At 43.6% G+C, this 22,910-nt stretch overlaps 1 protein-coding gene across 1 annotated transcript in view; it reads right to left on the bottom strand.

Annotated features, from left to right (window-relative positions):
- ttn.2 (titin, tandem duplicate 2) overlaps positions 1-22,910 on the bottom strand; it is a gene marked incomplete at its 5' end in the record, with an annotated part of 205,553 nt that overhangs the window by 142,657 nt on the left and 39,986 nt on the right. Inside the window, 34 exons of the mRNA XM_079733755.1 lie at positions 57-167; positions 300-587; positions 706-996; positions 1,170-1,457; positions 1,651-1,935; positions 2,105-2,383; positions 2,559-2,840; positions 2,996-3,274; positions 3,405-3,692; positions 3,784-4,062; positions 4,164-4,445; positions 4,551-4,829; positions 5,036-5,317; positions 5,653-5,931; positions 6,026-6,313; positions 6,427-6,705; positions 6,799-7,077; positions 7,182-7,460; positions 7,547-7,828; positions 7,919-8,197; positions 8,303-8,590; positions 11,505-11,783; positions 11,875-12,153; positions 12,296-12,574; positions 12,716-12,997; positions 13,115-13,393; positions 13,492-13,779; positions 13,934-14,212; positions 14,313-14,594; positions 14,680-14,958; positions 15,054-15,335; positions 15,541-16,104; positions 16,328-16,606; positions 17,355-21,122. Of these exons, the coding sequence (XP_079589881.1) occupies positions 57-167; positions 300-587; positions 706-996; positions 1,170-1,457; positions 1,651-1,935; positions 2,105-2,383; positions 2,559-2,840; positions 2,996-3,274; positions 3,405-3,692; positions 3,784-4,062; positions 4,164-4,445; positions 4,551-4,829; positions 5,036-5,317; positions 5,653-5,931; positions 6,026-6,313; positions 6,427-6,705; positions 6,799-7,077; positions 7,182-7,460; positions 7,547-7,828; positions 7,919-8,197; positions 8,303-8,590; positions 11,505-11,783; positions 11,875-12,153; positions 12,296-12,574; positions 12,716-12,997; positions 13,115-13,393; positions 13,492-13,779; positions 13,934-14,212; positions 14,313-14,594; positions 14,680-14,958; positions 15,054-15,335; positions 15,541-16,104; positions 16,328-16,606; positions 17,355-21,122 (13,185 nt within the window). The remainder of the gene's footprint in view (positions 1-56; positions 168-299; positions 588-705; positions 997-1,169; positions 1,458-1,650; positions 1,936-2,104; positions 2,384-2,558; positions 2,841-2,995; positions 3,275-3,404; positions 3,693-3,783; positions 4,063-4,163; positions 4,446-4,550; positions 4,830-5,035; positions 5,318-5,652; positions 5,932-6,025; positions 6,314-6,426; positions 6,706-6,798; positions 7,078-7,181; positions 7,461-7,546; positions 7,829-7,918; positions 8,198-8,302; positions 8,591-11,504; positions 11,784-11,874; positions 12,154-12,295; positions 12,575-12,715; positions 12,998-13,114; positions 13,394-13,491; positions 13,780-13,933; positions 14,213-14,312; positions 14,595-14,679; positions 14,959-15,053; positions 15,336-15,540; positions 16,105-16,327; positions 16,607-17,354; positions 21,123-22,910) is intronic.

Below are 22,910 nucleotides of genomic sequence, written 5' to 3'. Positions count from 1 at the left end.
AGACCAATCAAACCCATACCCCTCATAAGGAGTTTACTATAGCTATATATGCTTACTCTCAGAGACATTGATGGACTTTGGCTCCTCGATGAAGAACAGGCTGTCCAGTTTCTTAGCTTGAGATGCAGTAGGCACCTCTGTGGAAGCAGGCTTTACACCTGTTCCCTCTGCAACACACCAAGGTCATACATTCACAACATGTTTAAAGTCATCAAATTCAAAATGTGGAGTTCACACAACCTAAATACAACATATCGAGTCACACAACCAAAACACCTGCGTGAATCATGGATTCTAACCTTTCAAAGTGACTTTAGCCTTGCAGAATTCACTGCCAGCATCGTTGCTGGCCTTGCAGAGGTAGTCCCCAGCGTGGGCCTTGGACACCTTGCTGATCTCCAGGCTGGCGGCCCCGTCCGCAAAACTGACTTTAGTCTCAGCAGAGGAGGTGAGCTCCTTTCTGTCCTTCATCCACTGGATAATCAGTGGAGAGGACCCACGGACGTGGCAGGTAAGGCTCATCTTGTCACCCTCGACCACCGTCACCGCTTTAAGAGGGACGTCGAATACAGGTGGCTTCTTGGCCTCTGTATTAGAGAAGACCAATTTGGCAGTTATAAAATAACTATAGATCATATTTTCATAAATTTGTCTCATTTTATTCCAAAGAATAGGAACAGATAACGTGTGACACAGTCGACATACCAGCTACATCGAGTGAGACGCCACAGCTGGCCTTGCCCGCCTCGTTGGACGCCTGGCAGGAGTACTTCCCGCTGTCGGACACCTGGCTGTTCTTGATGCATAGCACGGCTGCGTTGCTCTTAAAACTGATATCATATTTGTCAGAGCTATGGATCTCCATGTCCCCCTTGTACCAGCTCACAGCCATGGGCTGAGAACCGGCCACACGGCCCTCGATCTTCACCAGCTTGCCCTCCGTGTCCTCAATGCTTTCAGAGGGCTTTTTAGTGAATGTCGGAGGGTTTTTGCGCTCTGAAAATGAAAAGAAACAGGTGATTATGATATTTATTTTGAACTGCTTCTCTACTAAGTGGGTAATTGGATCCTCACACAAAGAGCGCCCCACAAGGCAGGAACAAAGCAACATCATGGCCAGCCAACAAGAGAGGGTCCAAGCACCCAGAAGACAGAAGACGGTCAAATACCTTTCACCGTGATATCTGAGCTGCAAGAGTCCTTCCCCATGTCATTAGTGGCATGGCAGAAGTATTTCCCAGTGTCCCCTTTATCTGCCTTTAGAATGGTCAGATGAGGGATGTTCTCCACGCAGGTCATCTTATAGTTGCCGCCGGATCGGATGTCTTTGTGGTCCTTCGACCATGTGACCTTGATAGGGGCGGAGCCTGTCATGTGACACTCCAGCTCAACGCTTTCACCAACAGTCACTTCCTGTGGTGCCAGCTTTGTTTCAAAGATGGGTGGGTATCTTGGTTCTGCAGGATCCGCATGAGGAGGAACAGGAAAGAGCAACGACAAATGTTTAACAGCCAGCTAAAGCATATGTTTTGTAACAACACATTCTCATCCATGCTGATAAAGAGAGAACAGTGAGCTGGGAAAAATAAACACTGATGTGTGCTTTATGACGACCAAGAGTTTCTGTATTGGGGTTACACAGGGACAGACCTTGCAGGGTGAGCTTGGCTCTACAGGAGGCACTACCGACGCTGTTGGTGGCGACGCAACTGTACTCTCCAGAGTGCCTCATCTCCCCAGGTATTATCTCCAACACAGCTGTGTTGTCATCGTACGACATGGAGAACTCGTCTCCCTTCAGAGGCTCTCCGTCCCTCAGCCAGGACACCTCGACGGGCGAGGAGCCAGCTACACGACACTCAAACCTGACTACCTTGCCCTCAGTCTGTTGCAGACTGGTGATCTTCTTAGGAAAGGATGGTGGCGTCTTAGCCTCTGTAATCAAAGCACACCAGGGGGTTTTAGGAGAACAGCTGAGGCTGAACACAATGGACATGCTTTAGAAATTGTTTCAATTTAAATCCAACATTTGACTCAAATATCAGTTTTAAACAGCGGTAAACAGAGGTGCTGAGATTAAGCTTGCACGCAAAAAGATGTTCACCTTGGACACTTAGTCTGCATGTAGAGGAGGTGGAGCCTATACGGTTCTCTGCCTTGCAGGTGTATTCCCCGACATCAGATTTTCCAGCTTTGCTAAGCTTCAGGCAGGCCACACCTTTAGAGTACTCCAATTTACAGGTTGGGCTGGACCTCACTTTGCCATCAGCCTTGAACCAGGACACTTTGATTTCAGGGGTTCCTGCCAGCTGGCACTTCAAACACACTGCATCTCCTGTAGTCACCTCCATATGCTCCAAGGCCTCAACGAAATAGGGGGGTTCTACAGAATCAGACACACGAGGTAAAAAGAGCCAAATAAAAAGCAGGCTAGGTTGACTCAAACAAAGTGGAAATGAAGCAAAACTGCACAATTCATTAAGATGGAACAGAACATATGAAAACACACAACTTAATACCCTTGATTTATTTAGGCCTCAACAGAGGGGTGGACTGACCTAGAATAGTCACTGATGCCTCGCAGGTGTCCGCACCAGCATCATTGGACACTTGACATGAGAACTTCCCAGCAGCCTCTTTCTCCTCAGTGCTCAAACACTCCAGGATACAGGAGCTCTCTGTGGTGGTGATGTTGTATTTATAAGAGGCAAATATCTGCTGGCCGTCTTTATACCAGTTCACTGTGATCATGGGGCTCCCGGTGTACGTGCATTCTAGCATCAGAGCTTTTCCCTTCTCTACCGTCATGTCCTTCAGCTTCTTTGAAAAGAAGGCTGGTTCTGAATGACATAATCAAACGCAGAGTTAGTTTGGAAACGTGGGTTGCATTTCAATGGCAGCTTATGTTTATTTTTGTCAGTTGTTTAATGGGAACACATAACACCCTTTAAAAAGAATAGTTTCAAGGTTAAATTATGAGTAAAATGAGACAAACCTTTGACAGTCAGATTAACAGGGCAACTCTCCTTTCCTGCATCGTTTATGATCTGGCACGTATATTCACCAGCATGAGACTTATTGACATTGTAAAGCTCCAAGCGGGCCTGGTTATCCTTTAAAGACATCTCACAGTCTCCTCCAGCCATCATCTCCTTGGTTCCTCTGAACCACTTCAGTTTCAGTGGGGCACTGCCCTTCACAATGGCTGAGAAGGTCACACTAGTGCCTGGCATAGCCTCTGCAGGTTGTGGCTGCACCACAAAGGTTGGTGGCTCTGGATACGAACAGAAATCACACTTTAACATGGTGGAAGACTTTCACAAACCAGCCTCAATATCTCACAAAACAAGTTCTGTTCACCACATATCCATACAGCAAAGACATGCATGTCTATAGTTACTAACCTTTCACAGTGAAAGACGCGGTGGTTTGAGCCGATCCAGCCTTGTTGACAGCTGCGCATTTATACACTCCAGAATCAGACAACTTAAGAGTGGGAACCTTCAGTGTGCAGTTGTTGTCACTGAATGCAATCTCATAGTTAGGACCTTTCTGTATCTCCTCTCCATCGTGGTACCAGGAGATTACAAACGGCGGAGAGCCTGACACTTTGCATTCAATGTCTCCTGAATTCCCAACAACTGCATTACAATCCTTTAATGTCCTCAAGAAGGAGGGAGGAATTATCTTATCTGTAGAGGAAGGAAAGCAGTAGTGAAGCATGCATACAAATAATAAAACATTCACGTATCCTCAAACAGCAGGAAGAAAGGGAACACCAACCTAGAACAGTGAGGTTTATTTTGCTCAGGTCTTTGCCGACCTCATTCTCAACCTCAAATGTATATTCTCCAGTGTCAAGCCTCTCAGCGGAAAGAACTTTGAGGCTGGAGATCATCTTGGAGAAGGAGATTTTGTATTTCCTTCCAGAGGCCAGCTCTACGCCGTCCTTGAACCACTTAGGAACGAGCTGTGGCGTTCCACACACTTTGACCTCTAAGGCGGCAATTTCACCTGCAGTAACACTCAGTGCATCAGGCTTATCCACTATCTTAGCGGGCTCTGAAATTCACAAGAGAAGAGCAGAGAGATTGTTAATGAAACCTGGAAGAAAAGAATATCAAAGAACTGCAAGAGAAAAAGATAATTAGATAGTTACAAACCTAGAATAGTCAAGTTAGCAAAACATTCCACATTGCCAGCATCATTTGTCAGTTGGCAGGTGTATTTTCCTGCAGTGGTGGCATCAGCCTTAAAGACTCTAAGTGTGACCTGGTTGTTTTCAAAGGTGATTTTCCTGTTGTCACCATCCCTGAGAATGTGATCCTTGTCCTGAACCCAGGACACAGTAATGGGTTCAGAGCCTTTAACTGTGGCAACAAGGGTCACCTCCTCTCCAAATATAGCTGTCATGTTTGACAGTCTCTTCACAAACGACGGCGGCTCTGAAGAGAGGAAAAACGCAGAGATGGAAAGTCAGCAGGGTGACAAAGTAATCCGCAAATCCAATATTTATGATTTTGATTTGACACCATCGCATTTCTACTGACCTCTGAGTTTAACTGACGTCTGGCAGGTTTCACTTCCTACACTGTTCAACACTTTGCACTCGTATTCGCCAGCATCTGAAGGCTCAAGTCCAATGATATGCAGAGTGGCTGAACTGCCCTCGCTCAGCATCTTACACTTCCTGCTCTCCATGAGAGGCTTACTGTCTTTGAGCCAGGTGATCTGAAAGGGCGCTGTACCGCTGATTTCACAGTACAGACTCACATCTTTGGCCTTCAGCCCCTCGAATGGCTGAAGTACTTTGATGAAAGAGGGTGGGTCTACAAAAACATCAAACAGCTGTTAAGAGGCATTCAGGACAAGGTAGCCAGACTGAAATTCTTGACCGATGTCTCCCAAATTAATCTCTCCTATCTGAATGATGCACTGGAGCCCAAACTGGACAGCCGATGCATCAGACAGTCAGAGCAACAGCAGAAGACATCATATAATAGAGAGTATTCTGACTGAGTCATCAGTGTCTGACCTTTAACAGTAACGGAGGTGCTGCAGCTCACACTGCCAGCATCATTCTGAGCTTCGCAGGTGTAAACTCCATCGTCATGGAAGCTGGTGGTGAGCAGTTCTAGGACTGCTACTGAGTCAACAAAGGACATCCTTATGTTGCTCCCACTTGTGACTTGACTGTCATTTTTGTACCAGGTCATTTTCAGAGGAGCCGTGCCACTGATCTTGCACTCCAGATGGAGTGGCTCACCCTTTTTCACAAACTTTGTGCCAGGGAGTTTCAGCACAAACTCGGGTGGTTCTGGAAGAGCCAAAATTGAGACATGTTAGCTGCTGAACATATAAACGCCGTTAAACAGACATGAAAAGCGGTTTTACAACTAATGAAACAAACAAGGTAAGTTGAAAAGCTATTAGTAAGCTACTGCAGAAAGATGACTGCAGGACATACAGATGTAATGTTCTGCATATAGCATACAGAATTATAGGACATGAGAACAAATATGCAGCGGACTGCATAACAGACAGAACACTCAAGAGCATGAAAAGTGATGAAGGAAGGCAGTGCATGGAGAGTGGGTAAGATGCTCAGTGATGATAAGCCAAGAAAGAGCTGAAAAATGAGGGCAAGCCAACCTTTGACTGTTAAGTCTGCACTGCAGCGGGTAGAACCAGCATCATTGCTGACTTGACAAGAGTAGACTCCAATGTGGGCCAGGGATACAGAGTAAAGATCTAAGAAGCAGGACTGTCCTTCCAGTCCTGTAAAACATGTGGGCCCAGTCATGAGCTCTGTGTCCTCCTTCAACCATTTCACGGTGAAGGGAGCACTGCCTGTGAATGTGCCTTTGAAGCGCACATTACCATTGGGCAAGGCAGCCTGAGACTCAGGCAGCAGAATAAAGCTGGGGGGTTCTGAAGAGATCAAGATGTATAGGGTTAAAGAGGTACTCACCTTAGCACAACACAACATGGGTGCATGGGGTTCCATGACCTAATGTCCTCTAACCTTTCACTCTGAGGGTTCCATTGCTTTCACAGCTTCCAGCTTTGTTGGTCAGTTTGCAAGAGTAGGAGCCTGCATCAGACTTCTCTAGCTGTTCAATCTCTATTGAAACAGAGTGGTCCTGCTGGATTAGCTTGTGTTTGACTCCACTGGAGATTTTGCTTCCATCTTTCTGCCACTCCACAGAGATGGGAAGAGATCCAGACACTTTGCATGAGATTTGCACAAAGGAGCCCAAAATCTCCTGGAATTCTGACAGTGGTTTGATGAAGCTTGGTGGGATTACTTGCTCTGTTACCAGAATAACAATGCCAACAAGGTTAGCAAAGCATTGAACAAATATGTACATATTATAAACACATTTTTAGAGATGATAGTATTATTTTATTTGTGTTTGCACCAACCTAAAACGATCAATTTAATGTTACAGCTGCAGCTACTGATGTGGTTGGCCACTTCAAAGATATATTCTCCCCCGTCTGCACTCTGGGCTGACTGTATCAACAGTCTACTGACATTGTTTTCGAAGCTCAGTTTATGTTGTCTTATTGACTGCAGCTCTTTGCCATTTTTCATCCATTTGACTTTGAGCTGAGGGGAACCAGTTACTTTACAGTCCAGACTGACCGGGTCTCCAACTGTCACCTTAATCACCTCAGGCTTCTCTGGAATCTGTGGGGGTTCTACAAGGCATACAAAAACATGAGCATCCGTCTAACTTCTGAAAAAAGTTTTATAACATTTATGAATGGGTTGTTATATATGCAAAGCAATACCTTGTACTGTTAGGATGGAGAAGCACCTGTCCTGCCCAGCCTCATTGGCCACCTGGCAGGTGTATTTTCCACTGTGACTGGCCTCACAGGCAGCTATCCTGAGCATGGCCACATTTTTCTCAAATGTCCTCTCAATCTTAGGATCTTCCAAGATCCAACTCTCATCTTTTTGCCATTGTACAGAAAGGGTTGGGGAGCCCTTAACGGCACACTGAAACTCTGCCATTGTGCCCAAGACGGTGACGACGTTCTCAAACTTCTGGCTAAAGCTTGGTGGCTCTATCATTTAACAAGTGAGAGATTCACAATTGTGGTCAGAATGGAACTCAAATCTGTATCACATTTCAAATGGTGATGTCCATGAAAACCCTGAAAATACCAACCTTTGATGCTAAGAGTAGCTTTACAGGTCGAGCTTCCGACCTCGTTAGAGACAGTGCACTGGTACTCCCCTACATCTATAGTGTCACACTTCTGCACCTCCAGGGTCAGAGTACCGGTTACCTGGGATATTGCGTGTTTCCCACTGCTCTTTATCTCCTTTGCGTTTTTGAACCAAGTTATCTCAAATGGAGCTGTTCCTGCAACCCCACACTCAAAGCAGGCGATGGATCCCTTCACTACGTCAGCCAGAGAAAGCTCTCGCACAAACGTTGGAGGTTCTGAGACGAGAGATACAAGATATATTCAACACTTGTTTGAGTTGAAAAGATGTTTGCTTAGGTACAAACCTTCCAACCAAACTGACCTTTGACATGGAGTTCCATACTGCAGCTCTCGCTGCCGGCCTCATTCCGGGCCTCGCAGTAGAATTGCCCGCTGTCTCTGACCTCAGCGCCACTGAGCTCTAGGGTGGCGACAGAGTTTATAAAGGACGTCTTGTATCTATCGCTGGAAACGATCTCTGAGCTGCCTCTGAACCAGTTAATGTCTATCTCTGGAGTTCCGGTCACCTGACATTCAAATACTTTATTTTGACCAGGACGAACAACAGACAGGCGTTCAGGGCTTCGAATGAATTTTGGGGGCACTATGGGCATAATGAAACAAAGAGTGTGAATATCAGCGGGGAAAACACTGAATGTAAAATTGATATTGACTCGATGAGAAAATGTGTAACCTTTGACATAGAGTGCTGCCTGGCATGAAGTGGAGCCGACATCATTCTTGATCTCACAGCAATATTCTCCAGAGTCTGAGGTCTTTGCAAAGAAGATCTCCAGCAAGGTGGAGGTGCTGTCTTTGATCACATAGCAGTCAGAGCTCGATAAAATCTCCTTTTTGTCTTTGAACCATTTAATGGTCAAAGGTGGGGTGCCGGAGATCAGGATATTAAACTTGACCTTTGACCCAGGTAAAACAGACGTGGATGCTGGCCTTTCCAGAACACATGGTGGTTCTGTTGGTAGATTAAACATTTTACTTCAAACTTCAAACTTTCAAACTCTGCTTTTGTAAGTTAGTTAGTGAGTAAGAATACTGGTAACATGAAATGTGTTCTAACCTTTGACTAAAAGGATGCCAGAGCACTGGTCCGATCCAGCTTTGTTTCTAGCTATGCATGTATAGCTGCCACCATCTTTACTGGCAAGACGAGAGATTTCCAAGAAAGCCACATTTTCAAAGAATGTGCATTTGTGTTTTTCATCAGACTGGATCTCTTTCTCATCTTTGTACCACTGAAGTGTGATAGGCAGCGAGCCTGACACAAGACACTCTAGGTGGGCAAATGATCCTTTGATACTCTCCATCTGCTTAAATGTTCTTGTGAAAGATGGTGGAAGTATTTGATCTGGCATTAAAAGAAACAGTGAGAATATATAATTGCATATAGCTACAATCAGTACTAAGGCTTAATCCGAATTCATTGCTCATTGCAAAATCGTAGCCCTACCCCTCTCTGTTGCCCGTTCACACGCCATGGAGCCGTGTCCGAAACCCATTGAAAGGTAGGGTAAGGGGTAAGGGGGAGGGCTAACGATGGGCACACTCAAAGAAACTGAGAACGCTCCAGTTGTGACTTGCTCCCACAATACCTTCCGAGAAAATGGAAAATCAAGAAAAATCCTAGGCAAGATGGCGGGCGAAAAGATGCAACAGGATTGAAAACCACAAATGTAAGTGTTTTCTGTGTTAATAATCACGCCTGGGGCTCAGCGACAACCCGGCCGCGGGCTTCGAAGCCCGGCCGCGGGCTCTGCAGCCCGGCCGCGGGCTTCACAATGGAATGGAATCTTAGGTTTTTATATTTATTTCTTTATGCCATGGGGAAAAATGGCAGACATTTAGACATCTATAAATTTAGAAATATGTGTCTATTTATTTATTCATAGACTTGATCGCTGTCCTACACAATTAAATTGCGAAGCTTTTGTCAGAGGCAAGACCCAAAGGACTTCCACACATTTGATTTCAGATTCGCTGCACTTAAAATCGTTTCACCATTTTCACACATATGGCTGTTATTCGCACACTCATAACTCCGGTTGTTCCCTGCTCGCGAGACGCAGGGTGCGCGCAAAGGCGCACATGAAACATATACAAACACACACACGGATCCGCTTGCTTCCTTCAGTTTCATTACCAGTGTTGGGACTAACGCGTTATTAAGTAACACGTTACAGTAACTACGTTACTTTTGCGGTAACGAGCACTGTTACTAATTACTTTGTCAAAATCAGTAACGTGTTAATCGTTACTGGGATTTAAACAGGCTCATTACTCGTTACTTCACGTGCATAACCCAGGACTACAGTTTCCGTGGTGGACGTGAAGCGGACGTGAGTCATGTGACGCAGCGACGCGCAAGTAAATGAATTAAAACAATGGCGGCAGTCGACGACAGTCAAGGGGTTGTATTTCTCATGGAAATATGCACATTATTTTTCCTTTCTGACGGTAAAAGACATAAGGAATATTTTGGTGACCTGTCATCTCTGTGGAGGTTCGAAAACTCTAGCCACATCAAAAACTAGCAATTCTAATCTTCAGAAACATCTTTAGAAACAACACGCATCTACCAAGCTAGTTTAAAAAGACCCTGAAGGTAACACAGGTGATGCTGCTGCTAACGTCAGCTCCGCCGACGCTACAGGAGAAGCCACTCCAGCCAAACAACAAAAGCTTGATTTTACAAAGCTTTAACCCAGACACAGCTAAACAAATGATGGAGATGTATGGACAAAGACTGATATAGACATAGACATACTAACATAGACTACTAAAGCTCGTTATCCACCATTATTGATTTCATCAGTTTCATCAGTATTTATCTAAATGGCCAGAGTAAAACAAATATTATTTTTGTTAAACATTAACTATGTTTGTGAGGCTGAAAGTACTTTTTATTTATTTAGTTTCTCTTTGTGAGGCTGAAAATACTTTTAAGTTTGCCCATCATTATTGATGATGAGGTCTCCAGTTGGTGGAGTTTAGCTGTTTTGAGGTAATGTTACAAAGAACGGATAAACCTCACTGTGTTTACATTGTAAACATCTATTGTATCAGTTTTGCCATATTATTGAGTCCTACAGTTGCTAAATGGTCGGAGGCACAGTTTAATTTTTGCACTACCAAAACTATACATTGTACCTGTTTCAATGGCTACAATAAATATGCCAAAAGTTTCAAAACATACTGTATGTTTTGTTTTGTTGATCCACTGCTTCATCGTAGTGATACTGGGTACAATGATCAAATTTTACAGTAGTTTTGTCGAACACTATGCCACATCAACCCCAAAATTATTGGTGTGTGCATTTGTAGAGGGTTGGAAACAGTTGGAAACAATGGAAATATTTCATTCATTTGCACTCACACTACTACACTGCTATGGCACGTTCAGGTCACTAGGTGGCGCATTGCGCTTGTGGTAGGATAGGACTTACATGTAAGGCAAGCCAGAGGACTGGCGGTCCTTTGCCACATTAACACATTAATAAGATAATTCAGAAAAAAAAAGTTACTTTCCCTAGTAACTAGTTACCTTGAAAGTAATGAGTAACTTTAAGTAACTGAGTTACTTTTGAAAGAAGTAACTAGTAACTGTAACTAAGTTACTAATTTAAAGTAACTTGCCCAACACTGTTCATTACATACCAGAACAGTATGGAAACGGAATGAAATTAGTTGACAATGCTGTCTTGATATCAGGCTAAACCTCACTCAACCGATTCGCAACGTTTAAATCTGTGTATCGACAGATTCTTGGTCAATTTAAATCGATTCAGGGGCCCATGTATCAATGTAGTCGCATCTGTGTTAATCCAACCGGATACCGATTCGTATCGGTGAATCGTTACACCCCTAATATTTATGTTTTACATGGATGGCATACTACCTCATGTTCTATGTTTATTCTGGTTTTATATATTATGTTGATCTTGTATAATGTTTGATCCAAAATAAAGTTTCTGCAGTTTCTAACAGATTGTGAGCATGAATGATATTCTTATCTATTCATACTGTGCTTTTCCATGTGGGTAAGGTTGCATTCCTAAGACATTCAAACTAAACAGTAAAATTCCAGAAACAGATATTGTATCAAAAGATAAAAAATAATAAAATCTAAATAAAGAAGTTGTCTTCCCATTTCGTAGGGGTAAGGTTGAGGGGTAGGGTTAAGGTTGAGATTTATGTAGAGCAATGAATCCAGATTGGGCCTAACACTTACAATGCACTTTGTATAGTGTTTAAAATTAACTGACCTATAATAGTTAGTGAAGCCTCACAACAATTTTGTCCAACATCATTTGACACCTCAAAGATGTATTCACCACTATCATTTGTCTCTGTTTTCAGGATCTTCAGTATGGAGCTTGTGTCAGTGCTCTGAATCTTATATCTCTGGCCTGAGGCCAGCTCCTTTCCACCCTTCAGCCATGTGGCCTTGAGAGGTTTGGTGCCTGAGAACCGACATTCAAGAGCGGCTGGATCTCCCTGGGTGACACTGATTGACTTTGCCTCCTCTTTGATCTTAGCCGGTTCTGATGAAACAGTTTGTTATGATGTTAAACAGGATAGTCATAAAGTAATGATATATTATACGGGAGCAAGCTGAGAGACTTCAGAACCAACCTTTTACAGTCAGAACAGCAAAACATTTCTGGCTCCCTGCCTGGTTGTGAGACAGGCAGGTGTACTTGCCAGCGTGGTCGGCATGTACACAGGTAATGTGGAGGCGGGCGATCTTATTCTCATATGTAATCTGAATGTGTTCAGCTTCTTTGAGCTCATGGTCATCTTTAAGCCAGGACAATGTCATGGGTTCAGAACCCTTCAGAGAACATTGTAGAGACACCTCCTTGGACACCAGGCAGCTCATGTTCTCAAGCTTATGAACAAACAATGGTGGTTCTACAAGGTTCATAAATACATGACATGAATAAATCTCTTCCAACAGTGATTATTTCCAAAAAATATATTTAATGATAGGGTTTTGATTTGCTTCTAGCAATGGAAACCAAATGAATGGATGAATTAAAGAAATATGGTATACCTTTGAGTGTTACTTGACATTCACTCGAGGTGTTTCCCACCTTGTTCTCCACATGACACTTGTAAGAGCCTGTATCTGCTGCCTCTACCGACAGCACCTGCAGCACCACCTGGTGGTCCTTCACTGTCACTTTGTGTCTCTTGTCATTCCTGAGCAGTTTGGCATTTTTATAAAAGGAGACACTGAATGGAGCAGAGCCAGACAGCTGTCCCTCCAGAACTAGTTCAGAGCCTTTCACTACGTCTTTGGAGTCCAAACAACACACAAACACTGGGGGCTCTAAAAGAAGATGGAAGCTTGGTGAGCAAACTCCACTACACATGATAAAACTTTATCAAATGCATATCTCTCAGAGTCAAACCAGATATATTCATATATAGTATTGGTTAACCTGAGCAAAGAAATCAAATTGGAACCAACCTTCGACTGTCATGGTACAGCAACAGCGGTCACTTCCAGCTTCACTGGAAGCCACACATACATAATCTCCACAATCCTCCACACTGCTGTCTACCACCTCCAGAGAGGCCACTGAGTCATTCACAGTCATAGTGTATTTAGGACTACTGCTGACTTCTATCTCATCCTTGAACCATTTATAAGAGATGACAGGGGTTCCTGTGGCTCTGCACTCTATCTTCACAGAGCTGCCACTGGTGGCCATCTTAATAGCTTCCAGCTTCTTCTCAAACATGGGGGGTTCTGGGAGAAGAGGGATGCATTCATGATGGGACAAGGGTGAATATTGATTTCATTATATCTAAGTTAAAGACCAGAAGATTTCAATATGCAGCTAAAACGATGTACAAAACAAGCCACCTTTTACAAAGAGGACAGCAGTACAGTCCACTTTCCCAGCATCGTTGGATAGTTGGCATGTGAACTTAGCAGAGTCGCTGGATTTCACTGAGTGGAGTTCCAAGCAGCTGGATGAGACATCTTTCTTAATGAAATATGAGCGTCCAGTGGAAATTTCCTTTTCTTCTCTGAACCACTTGACAGCCAGAGGAGCTGTTCCAGTGAAGGCTGATTTCAAAGAAACAGTAGAGCCTGGTATTACCTCCAGGTTTTCTGGTTTCACTGTGAAAGCTGGGGGCTCTAGAAACCAAGACATGTATATGTTATGTCAGCATTAAATCGTTATTGGCGTAAGACAAAAGATCAACATGATGGAATAAGTCAGAATTATCCATAACCTTTGACATAGAGAGTGCCACTTGTTTCTTTAAAGTCAGCAGAATTCGTAGCTCTGCATTTATAAACTCCTGAGTCAGCTTTCTGTAGCTTCATGATTTTCAGGGTGGCAGAGCTATCTTTGAACTCTGACAGGAACCTTCCCCCAGATGCAATCTCTGATTCATCCTTGAACCAAGTGATGGTCATTGGTTGGGAACCGGACACTTTACAGTCCATGGAGACATCTGCAGAGATGCAACCATCAACCCTTTTCAGAGACTTAGTGAAAGTTGGAGGCATTGTCCGATCTGGTTGTTAAAGAGAAAACATTGTTCAATTAACTCAAAGATTATTGATATTGAAAGAGATTTCATGTGTAAGCTATAGAACAAATTATGCATTAGATATTGTCAATCTGTAAATTAATGGTACAACACCATATCTAAGAGGTAAGCAGCTAACCTAGGATGGTAACAGAGCATGTGCACTGGTCCTTGCCCACTTTGTTAGACACCTCCATCCTGAATTCAGAAGTGTCGTCTTTTTCTGCTGCCAGAACTTTTAACATGGCAGTTTTCTCCTTCAGAGTGATTTTGTATTTACGACCACTTGTCACCTCCTTTCCATCTTTAAACCATTTCACCTTGAGGTCTTGGCTTCCAGTGATTGTACATTCCAGTGTGGCTGAATCTCCTGCAGTCACACTTATGGACTCTGCAGGTTCTAAGATTCTGGCGGGTTCTAAGGTAAGATAGTTCAGTTAGTTGTAGGGACATAACTGGCTCAAAGTCCTTCATATATTTTTCATATTCATCATTAGGGATTCATATAATATACTGACCTTGAACAGTCAAAGTAGCTTCACATTTCTGTTGCCCTGCCTCGTTCTCTGCTTGGCATGTATACTTTCCACTTTGGCTGATCGTGACAGTGGATATTGTAAGGCTGGCAACATTGTTCTCAAACCGCATGCTGATATTGGGATCATCATCTCTTAGGATCTCAGAGTCTTTCGTCCATTTAACAGTGAGGGGAGCTGATCCTTTTATGCTGCCTTGAAGTTTGACTGTGTTATCCAACACTGCCACAACACTCTCAACTCTTTTTGAGAATGATGGTGGTTCTACACAAATCATTTAAAATATCATCATTCAAGGCTTTGACTTAACAACCAATGTATGCTTTTCACTAAACCAACAAGTACTAACCTTTTAGCTTAGCTAGTGCCTTAGTGCTTATTTTACCCACATCATTGGAAGCAACACACTGGTAGTCTCCGACATCTGCACTTTCAAATGTCTGAATCTCAAGCCGTGCCAGAGACTCTTGGGAAATCACCTTGTATCTTTGATCAGAGGCAATAGCTTTCTTATTTTTGAACCAGTTGATTTCAAAAGGACCTGTTCCTGTAATCTCACACTCAAGGTGAGCTGGACTTCCTTTCACAGCCTCCATTGTCTTTAGCTCCTTCTTAAATGAGGGTGGTTCTGGGAGGCAAGAGAATATTAAGATTATACACAGCAAGTCCCTTCTGCGTCTTATTCTACGTTGACTCCAGGACTTTTCAAACAGTCTGACAAACCTTTAACTGCTATCAGGGTGTTACAGCTATCACTGCCAGCATCATTTGATACCTCACAGATGTACGTCCCACTGTCTGTAACAAGAACATTCACCATCTCCAGAGTGGCTGCTCCATTCTTGAAGGAGATTTTATATTTATCTCCATGGCTGAGTTCTCTGTCGCTGCAGAACCAGTGGACACTGAGTTCTGGAGATCCTTTAACTGTGCACTGTAAGCGAGCAGCTATGCCCTTTTTCCAAGTCAACTTCGGCTCCATCTTCTTGACAAAGGCAGGTGGTTCTAGAAGTATCCCGTTTGTTTGTTTTATCATTGAAAAGAGATAAACATGGCGTTACTACCAAAAGAGAAGTGTACATGAGAGAAATACTTAAGAAAAGCAAGAGTGTGTTAGCAACAGCATGGGCTCAACAATACACCACCAGCTTGATGGACGATGCTGTGCATCTGGTCATAAAAACACGGAAAGCACACCATAAGATCTTACCTTGAACAGTGACCATAGCCTGGCAGGTCGAACTCCCTGCCTCGTTTGTGGCTGTACAGACATATTTCCCAGAGTCCTTCAATTTAGACTTGGGGATCTCAAGAACAGCCACTTTATCATCAAACCACATTTTACATTCCATAGTCTGGTGGACCTTTTTGCCATCCCTGGTCCAGGTGACAGACACACCAGTGTCTTCATCCACCTGACACTCCAGGTGAAGTGTCTCATCGACAGTTGAAGACACTGGCTCAAACGTCTTCACAAAGCTTGGCTTACTGACAACCCTGAGCTCTGTGGTGAAGGTAGCAGTGCCAACAGGGTTGGAGGCTTTACAGAGGTACTCCCCCTGATGGGATAGCTCAAGGCATGTAATCTCAAGGGAATACTTGTTCTTTTCACTTTTCATCAAACAGTTCCCCTCAGAAGAGATTGCTATGTTATCCTTGTGCCAGACAACTTCCATCGGGGAAGTTCCACTGACTGAGCACTGGAACAGGGTGCGTTTACCAACATATAATGTCATTGGTTCTGGTTTTGATACAAATACTGGTGGGTACATTTCTAAGGAGAGTAGGTAAACAGGTAGAAAAACAGGATATAAATATGAAGTCTGGACCAACTCCAATGTTCCAAATAATAAACTTGGCAAATATGTGGACGTAAGATAGGTAAGGTAATGAACACACATTTAACCAACCTCTTACCAACCCGGTTATACAAACACCACTCTTCAGAACACCTCACACAGAAAGAGGATTTAAAGACCACACAGTGGTTCTCTTACCGGTGACGTTCAGGGTGGCGGAGCAGCTGTCGGCGCCGTGCTGGTTAGAGGCCTTGCAGCTGTATTCCCCGCTATCAGCCTTGGTGGGGCTCTGGAGCTCCAGGGCCGAGCCGCCTTGATGGCTGAGGATCCGGTATTTGTCGCTCTGCCGTATCTCCACAGCCGACTTGTACCATTTGAAGGTCACGTTCGGAGAATCTTCAATCTCACATTCCATCTTGGCGTAGCCGCCCACGTTGATCTCCATAGAGCCTATCTTCTGCCTGAAGATTGGTGGTACTGAGGAAAAGAATGAGATTAAATTAGTCATCACATCAATGTGTTCATCACCATTTAATAAAGCGTGATAGAAATAATGTTCTGGAACAGGAATGGTTGAATGCACAGCGATGATGGGATTCATTCCAGTAGGTGACTGCGGAACAGAAAAAGGATGACTGTGGGAAAGAAAGACAATGGAGGTTGAAAGTAAAGAAAGGACGAACAGTGACCCCGTGCTGAATAAATATATGTGGTTTGCCTTACGATCGAATGGACCTGAACGGTGTGTAAATTATCTTCATGTTATAACACTATCCTTACTATGCCAATGGTGTTCTGATGTATCCTAATATTTTAAAAGCACGGGGGCTCTTGTTCTGGCAAGAATAAAAAGAATGGAGTCCTGGGAACATGCATGAACCAAGAGCTGATGGAGAGAATGAGACGTTGATGAGGTGAAGACCAGATCTTAAAGACATTAGACAAAGCCTGAGGCTTGTCTACTACTGAAATCAGCAGATCCCCAGGCTAAAGAGATCTGGTCTACAGACCCATTACAATATGTTTCCATGGTGAGTTAGTAGAAGTGACCTTCTTGAGAGTGAAATGAAAACCGTAATCCAACAAAGTTCAATAAAATGGAGCTTCTTAAAAGGGTCTTCTATGGTTAAGGTTATTTTGTTGACGTGACTGGTGTGCATGGTTCTGTTAGTTGGTTGCAGGTGGAGTGATGGATAGATCAGGTCTGATCTGCCTGGATTCAAACCTCTTGAGACCACAGTGAGTCTTGAAGATGTTGTTGTCTTGCCAGCTTCATTCTCAGCCTCACAGACATATTCTCCTTGATGCTTCTCCTTGATAACTTTGTTGATAATCAGTGTGTATGTGTCATTGTCTTTAGAACACTTGAACTCTTTGCCAGATTTGACCAATTTACCATTGAAAAGCCAGTTTACCTTGGTGACATACCCAATGGTGGTGCTAAACTTTACCATACTGTCCTCGTCAACAGTTAAATCCTGCAGAGACGTGAGTATGTCAGGGTTGGACAATGTAAATTCCTCCTTAAGGGTAATTTCCTGGCTCTCCCTCTGAACAGAAATGTCTATAGACCGCTCTTTGGTGCTGGAACTAGATCTGATGCTGACCACATCGACAGCATCTACGTCTTGCTGGCTCTTGGCTCTCACAGACTTCACCTCATGTCTGCTCACCTGCACTGACTGCTCAGAAGCCACATGAGCCTCCCTGGAGACCTGGATAACCTGTTTCTTCACCTTGGCTTCCTGAATGACTACCTGCTGCTCTGTGCTCAGAGACTCTACTGCCAAGCCAGATTCTGTTTTAATAGAAGCAGCCTGAGACTGAGTTGCAGTAATATCCACAATACTTTCTGCTACGTGGATGGACTCAACCACAGATGACAGCATTTCATTTGAGGGGGCAGAAATAACCTGCATTCGCTGAGGCCTGTCTAGAAGCATAGTACTGGGCTGTTCCAGAGTCAGGGCCTGGGACTCTTGGTAAACTATAGAGTGGAAGGCTGCCTGCAGTTCAGACCTCAGGTCAGCTGTCTGAGGGTACTCACCATCAAAAGCCAGAGAGATTTCTATGGGGGCACCAGATGACGTGACAAGGTATGTGAACATTGAACGTTTTGGCTCTTTCTGAACCTTGACTTCCTGGATCTGTGCTGCCTCTAACTTCCCCAGCACCTCCGCAAGTAGCATTGGTTGTTCCTGGGCCACAGCAGACTGAAGAGCATCTTTCAGCTGACGCCTAATATTCACACTGGATGGTTTGGGAATCTGAATCACAAAGGTCAGCTCTTTGGGCAGGGCTGTGCTCTCTTCAGACTGTGGTGCCATTAAAGAAAGTTTTGGCTGTGTGGTAACACTAATACTAGAGGACTCTGACTTTATAAGCTCATGAGAAAACTCCCCTCTCAGCATACGCTTCTCGTCCATCATGATTGACTGTCTGACTGACTGGCCCTCCTGGATTTGAACCGCAAAGTCCTGCTCTGCTGCCTCTAGAGATAAGCTGATCTCAGTAGAGATCTCCTTCTTCTCAACCTGGACTGGCTCTGTGGGAACCTTAGGCTCTACAGCTGTCTGGCAGGTGAATTTATCCACAGCAGGCAGACTCTTGGTATGGCCCTCCTCCAAAGCCTGGCTATCTTCTACAGTGGTGACATTCATCAAATTCCAACGCTCCTCCTTCTGAACTAAGGCACGCTGCTGTTTCATGTCACTACTGAAAATATTCTCCTTTGGGAGCTGCATTGAATGAAAGGAGACCTGGAGGATGTTCTGAGGTCCAGGCTCTGATCCAAGCTGTGATTTAACTCCTGTCACAGACACATCAAGATCTTTGTGATAATCTGCTGTGATCTCCCTTCTCTCCTCGGAGATGGCTGCATGATTCCTGGCCTTCTCCTGTTTCTGTGCTGCCAGCTGTTGCTTCGGTATCTCAACGACAAGTAGTCCCTCTTTAGCTAGTTCCTGCACAGGCTGGTGGGAGTGAAGATGGAGTGAAGCGTGAACCTCTTTTATGGGCTGGATTGTAATGGTGCTAGGGGTAGCATCAAACTCTTCTTTATGTTCACACACCACTGTCCTTTGATCAATATGCCTGACACTGTGTAAAATGGTTGGACTTTTCCTGCTGCTCAACTGTTCTGGAGCAGGCTTGTCACATATGAACCTCTCCTCAAAAGGGAGGAGGTCCTGGTCTGTGATGACCTGCAGGTGCAACAACTGCTCTGGCTCAACCTGGGACTGAAGTATCTCTGCACTATCCAGACTCTGCAGGTTTTGGGATTGTTCAGCTGGAAGAGCCTGCCCCTCCTCTGCTGTGAGGGCTTCCTTCATCACTATATCTCTACAAACACTAGCCATCTCCTGATCAGGCCTCTGCATCGAGAACACGGTCTCTTTGGATAAAGCCTGCTTGGTCTCACTGACTGTGGCCAAGATTGGTCTGGGCTGTTCTTTGCTCGATGAGGATTTGACAGCAGATTCTGCTGAGGCTAGCTGGGTGATGTGGCCCTCAAGCAGCACACACTTCTCTGCTAACTGGGCAGAGTATAAGATCTTAACACCTTCCTTCACCTGATAGCTCTTCTCCTGCTGGGGCTGGGGGATGTCATGGGATGACTCCATCAGGAGGGGCAGCTGTGCATCCACCTGTGGACCACTAACAACATGCTTTGGTTCTGAGGTGGGCATGATCTTAGCTGACACCCTGTCACCCAGAGGCTCTGTACTAACAGTAGAGAGAGTTAGGACCTCCTCCGATAAGGCTGACATAACTTTAGACTTTTTCTCCTCTGCGGCCTTCAGCTTGAAAAGCTCCGGACTCAGAATGTGATCACAGTGTTGCTCTGTGAGGTCTTGACTCTCCAAGACAGAGGATGTGAATGCTGCCATGTGGAGCTGTTTGAGAGGGACTGCTGAAATGTGGGATGGATGGGCAGGAGCCACTGACACTCTCTCCTCCACTTCATGGGACTGCAGAACGGCAGCCTGGTGGGTGACCTGCTCTCTCTGGAGAGTGGCGGCAGAAATATTCAGCTCTCTAATGGTGCCCACCTGCTCACTGGGAATGACCTGCCTGTCCTCAGTGCCAATGGTGTAAACCATTTGATCTGAACTAGATCTTTCCTGTCCTGGAAGGCTGACCTGGTACAAGCGTGACTCTGTGGCTTGCTCAGTCATGGTTACTTTGTAGCATCTTTCTTGAACGACTGGGCGCTGTTCCTGCTGAACAGCCTCCCTGAAAACCACCAGTTCAGCACTACATGAAGCCTCTCCAAAATGGTTAAGGGCCTTACAAGTATAGATGCCGCTGTCCTCCTGTTTGATGCTCTTTATTTGGATGAGGCCAGAGCCATCTGAGTTGTTGACTATGATACAGTTCCTATTTGGTCCGATCTGAAAAGCGCCTTTAAACCATTTAACATCTGGAATTGGGTGTCCACGTGCTTCATATTTAAAGGAAACTTCTCCTCCCTCAGGGGATCTTTCAGAGTGAAACTCTACCGTGAATGTGGGAGGTTGACCTTTAACCTCGAACATTTGTTCAACCCATTTCTCTGCCTTACTAACATTACTCTTTTTAACTTCTAGGTATGTGGAGCAGGTGGTTTGGCCAATTATATTTGTGGCAGTACAGGAATACTCTCCTTCATAGTCAGAAGTAAGCTTGGTGATTACCAATGTGTATTCCTCTTTTCCCTCTATCAGTATATAAACAGTGGAGCTTTGTATCACCTTTCCATTGTGGAACCATTGAACAGAGGGCTTGGGAAAGCCCGCCACTGTGACGGTAAACCTAGCCGTTTCCCCTTCGGTCACAGCAGCTGGAGACAGCTGGCTAAGGAAAACTGGCTTTTCTTTTTTCTTCTCTAAAGAACTAGAGTAACGTTTGGGCTCTGGCTTGAGTTGGAGTGTCCTAGTTTTTTTCTGTGGGAGCTGTAGAGAGGTGGAGTGGGTTTCTTCTCGCTTGGTTTCCATGGAGATGCTAGAATGTTCTGTTAGGAGATAATGAGGAGGGTTGAGGACCACTTGATCAACAGAAGAACAATTCATTCATTATCAAATGGTTTTACCTGCACTAATTATTTAATTAATTAACAATTATCATTAATTTGATACATCTCATACATATTATTAGAACATTCTTTGTACTTTGATACATAGTGGAAGTTCTATTAAAGCTAAATATATTGAACAACTAATTGATAAGTGATTGATATAAACTTATTGAACCAAAATAATTAGTGAGATTTTTTCAGAAGATGTACAATATCTCTTGATTCTTCAGTCGTCATTTCAATGACTCTTAAGTTTAAGGAAAAGGTTAAAAAAAGACACCATACTTGTCCTATTTGCACAAAATCCTTTATTGTATCTTGCATAACTCCAACTCAAACAAATACAACTTCTGTACAGTTACGCCAAGGTTTATAATATTCATCTGAAATATTTAGCTGTGTGCTCATGGCTTTGTAGCGTATCATAGTTGTTGTTTGGGTTCATAATAGTCAGCCTATACCAAGAGTATCTCTAAAAGTACACATATTTACAAAAATATCAATTTATTTTGAAAATATATATAGAAAATGTAAATGTTCAGTCAGAAAAACCTAATTAAACCAGCAGCTTGTATTAATACTGCATCAGAGACAGACATGAATAGCTTTCACAAAACAAACACTTCAATAAAAATACAGCTTTGTTCTATCTATTCAATGCTACAAAGGAAGTATTTGGTGAATTAGATGTCAGGGTCACTGGCAGTGTCATCTTGTGACAGACTAAGTGTTTAGTCTGAGGTCACAAAACCATTTTTTCAGAAGTTTGCGAATATTGTTTAACTGTTATGTACATGTCAATGTCTATGTGAATGTTGATGTATATTTTAACACATCCGCTGAGACACTTCCTATTCTTATCTACCGATTAAATTTGATATTTAAAGCGAAGTTTGTAATATGTTATACAAAATGAAATCCATATGAACTATATTAGATTGTTGTTTAAATATTATATATGAAAGGACCAGGTAGGATTGCTTTTTACATTTTAGTACAAAAATCTTTTATTTTTGTAGGTAGCAAAATCCATTTGATGAGATATTGACTTCAAATTCTACTTATTAATTCCAGAAGTGGATGATTCATTGAACACATAATTATGCATGTTTATAATCCTGTCATTACTCTACTTAAAATGTTATATTTATTATATTCAAAATCGATATCACAGAGTGTCTAAATTAACATTAACTGATAATTGATTTGAAAAGCAAATGTAAACCCTGACCATTTTAATGGCACAACCATACCACACCATACAACCATCTACAAATCCACTGAAAAACAATTGGCTCTGATGTGCTACAATACACCCTCACTTTGAGCTTGCACAAAATAAAACAATCCCAACTTAACCATCACGATTTAGAGGAGCCTCATCTAGCCTTTAACCCTTAGCCTTAAATACTTTTTACACTTCTGTCTCTTTCTGTTCTACAACACCTTCAGGAGAGCAGTAGTTTCAGTGTGGCCGGCTTGGTTTTGGATTAAACATTTGTACTCCCCAGCATCATTTTGTGTAACATTAGTGATGAGTAGATTGAAATGGCCGGAGCTTTTCTCCTGGATGATACACCGGCTACTTTGCACCAAGTGTCCATCCTTGTACCACTGAGCAGTAGAGTTTGGCTTGCCATTCACCAAGCATTGCAGGATCACAGGCGTACCGTGCGCTGCTGTCACAGCCGTCAGTGGTATTATACATTTAGGGGCTGTTTCTGT

The sequence above is a fragment of the Pollachius pollachius genome (genome assembly GCF_949987615.1).
Source record: "Pollachius pollachius genome assembly, chromosome: 3".
NCBI classification, from domain to species: Eukaryota; Metazoa; Chordata; class Actinopteri; order Gadiformes; family Gadidae; genus Pollachius; species Pollachius pollachius.
Note: the sequence above shows the minus strand (reverse complement) of the source record. Positions and strands in the feature narration are given on the sequence as shown.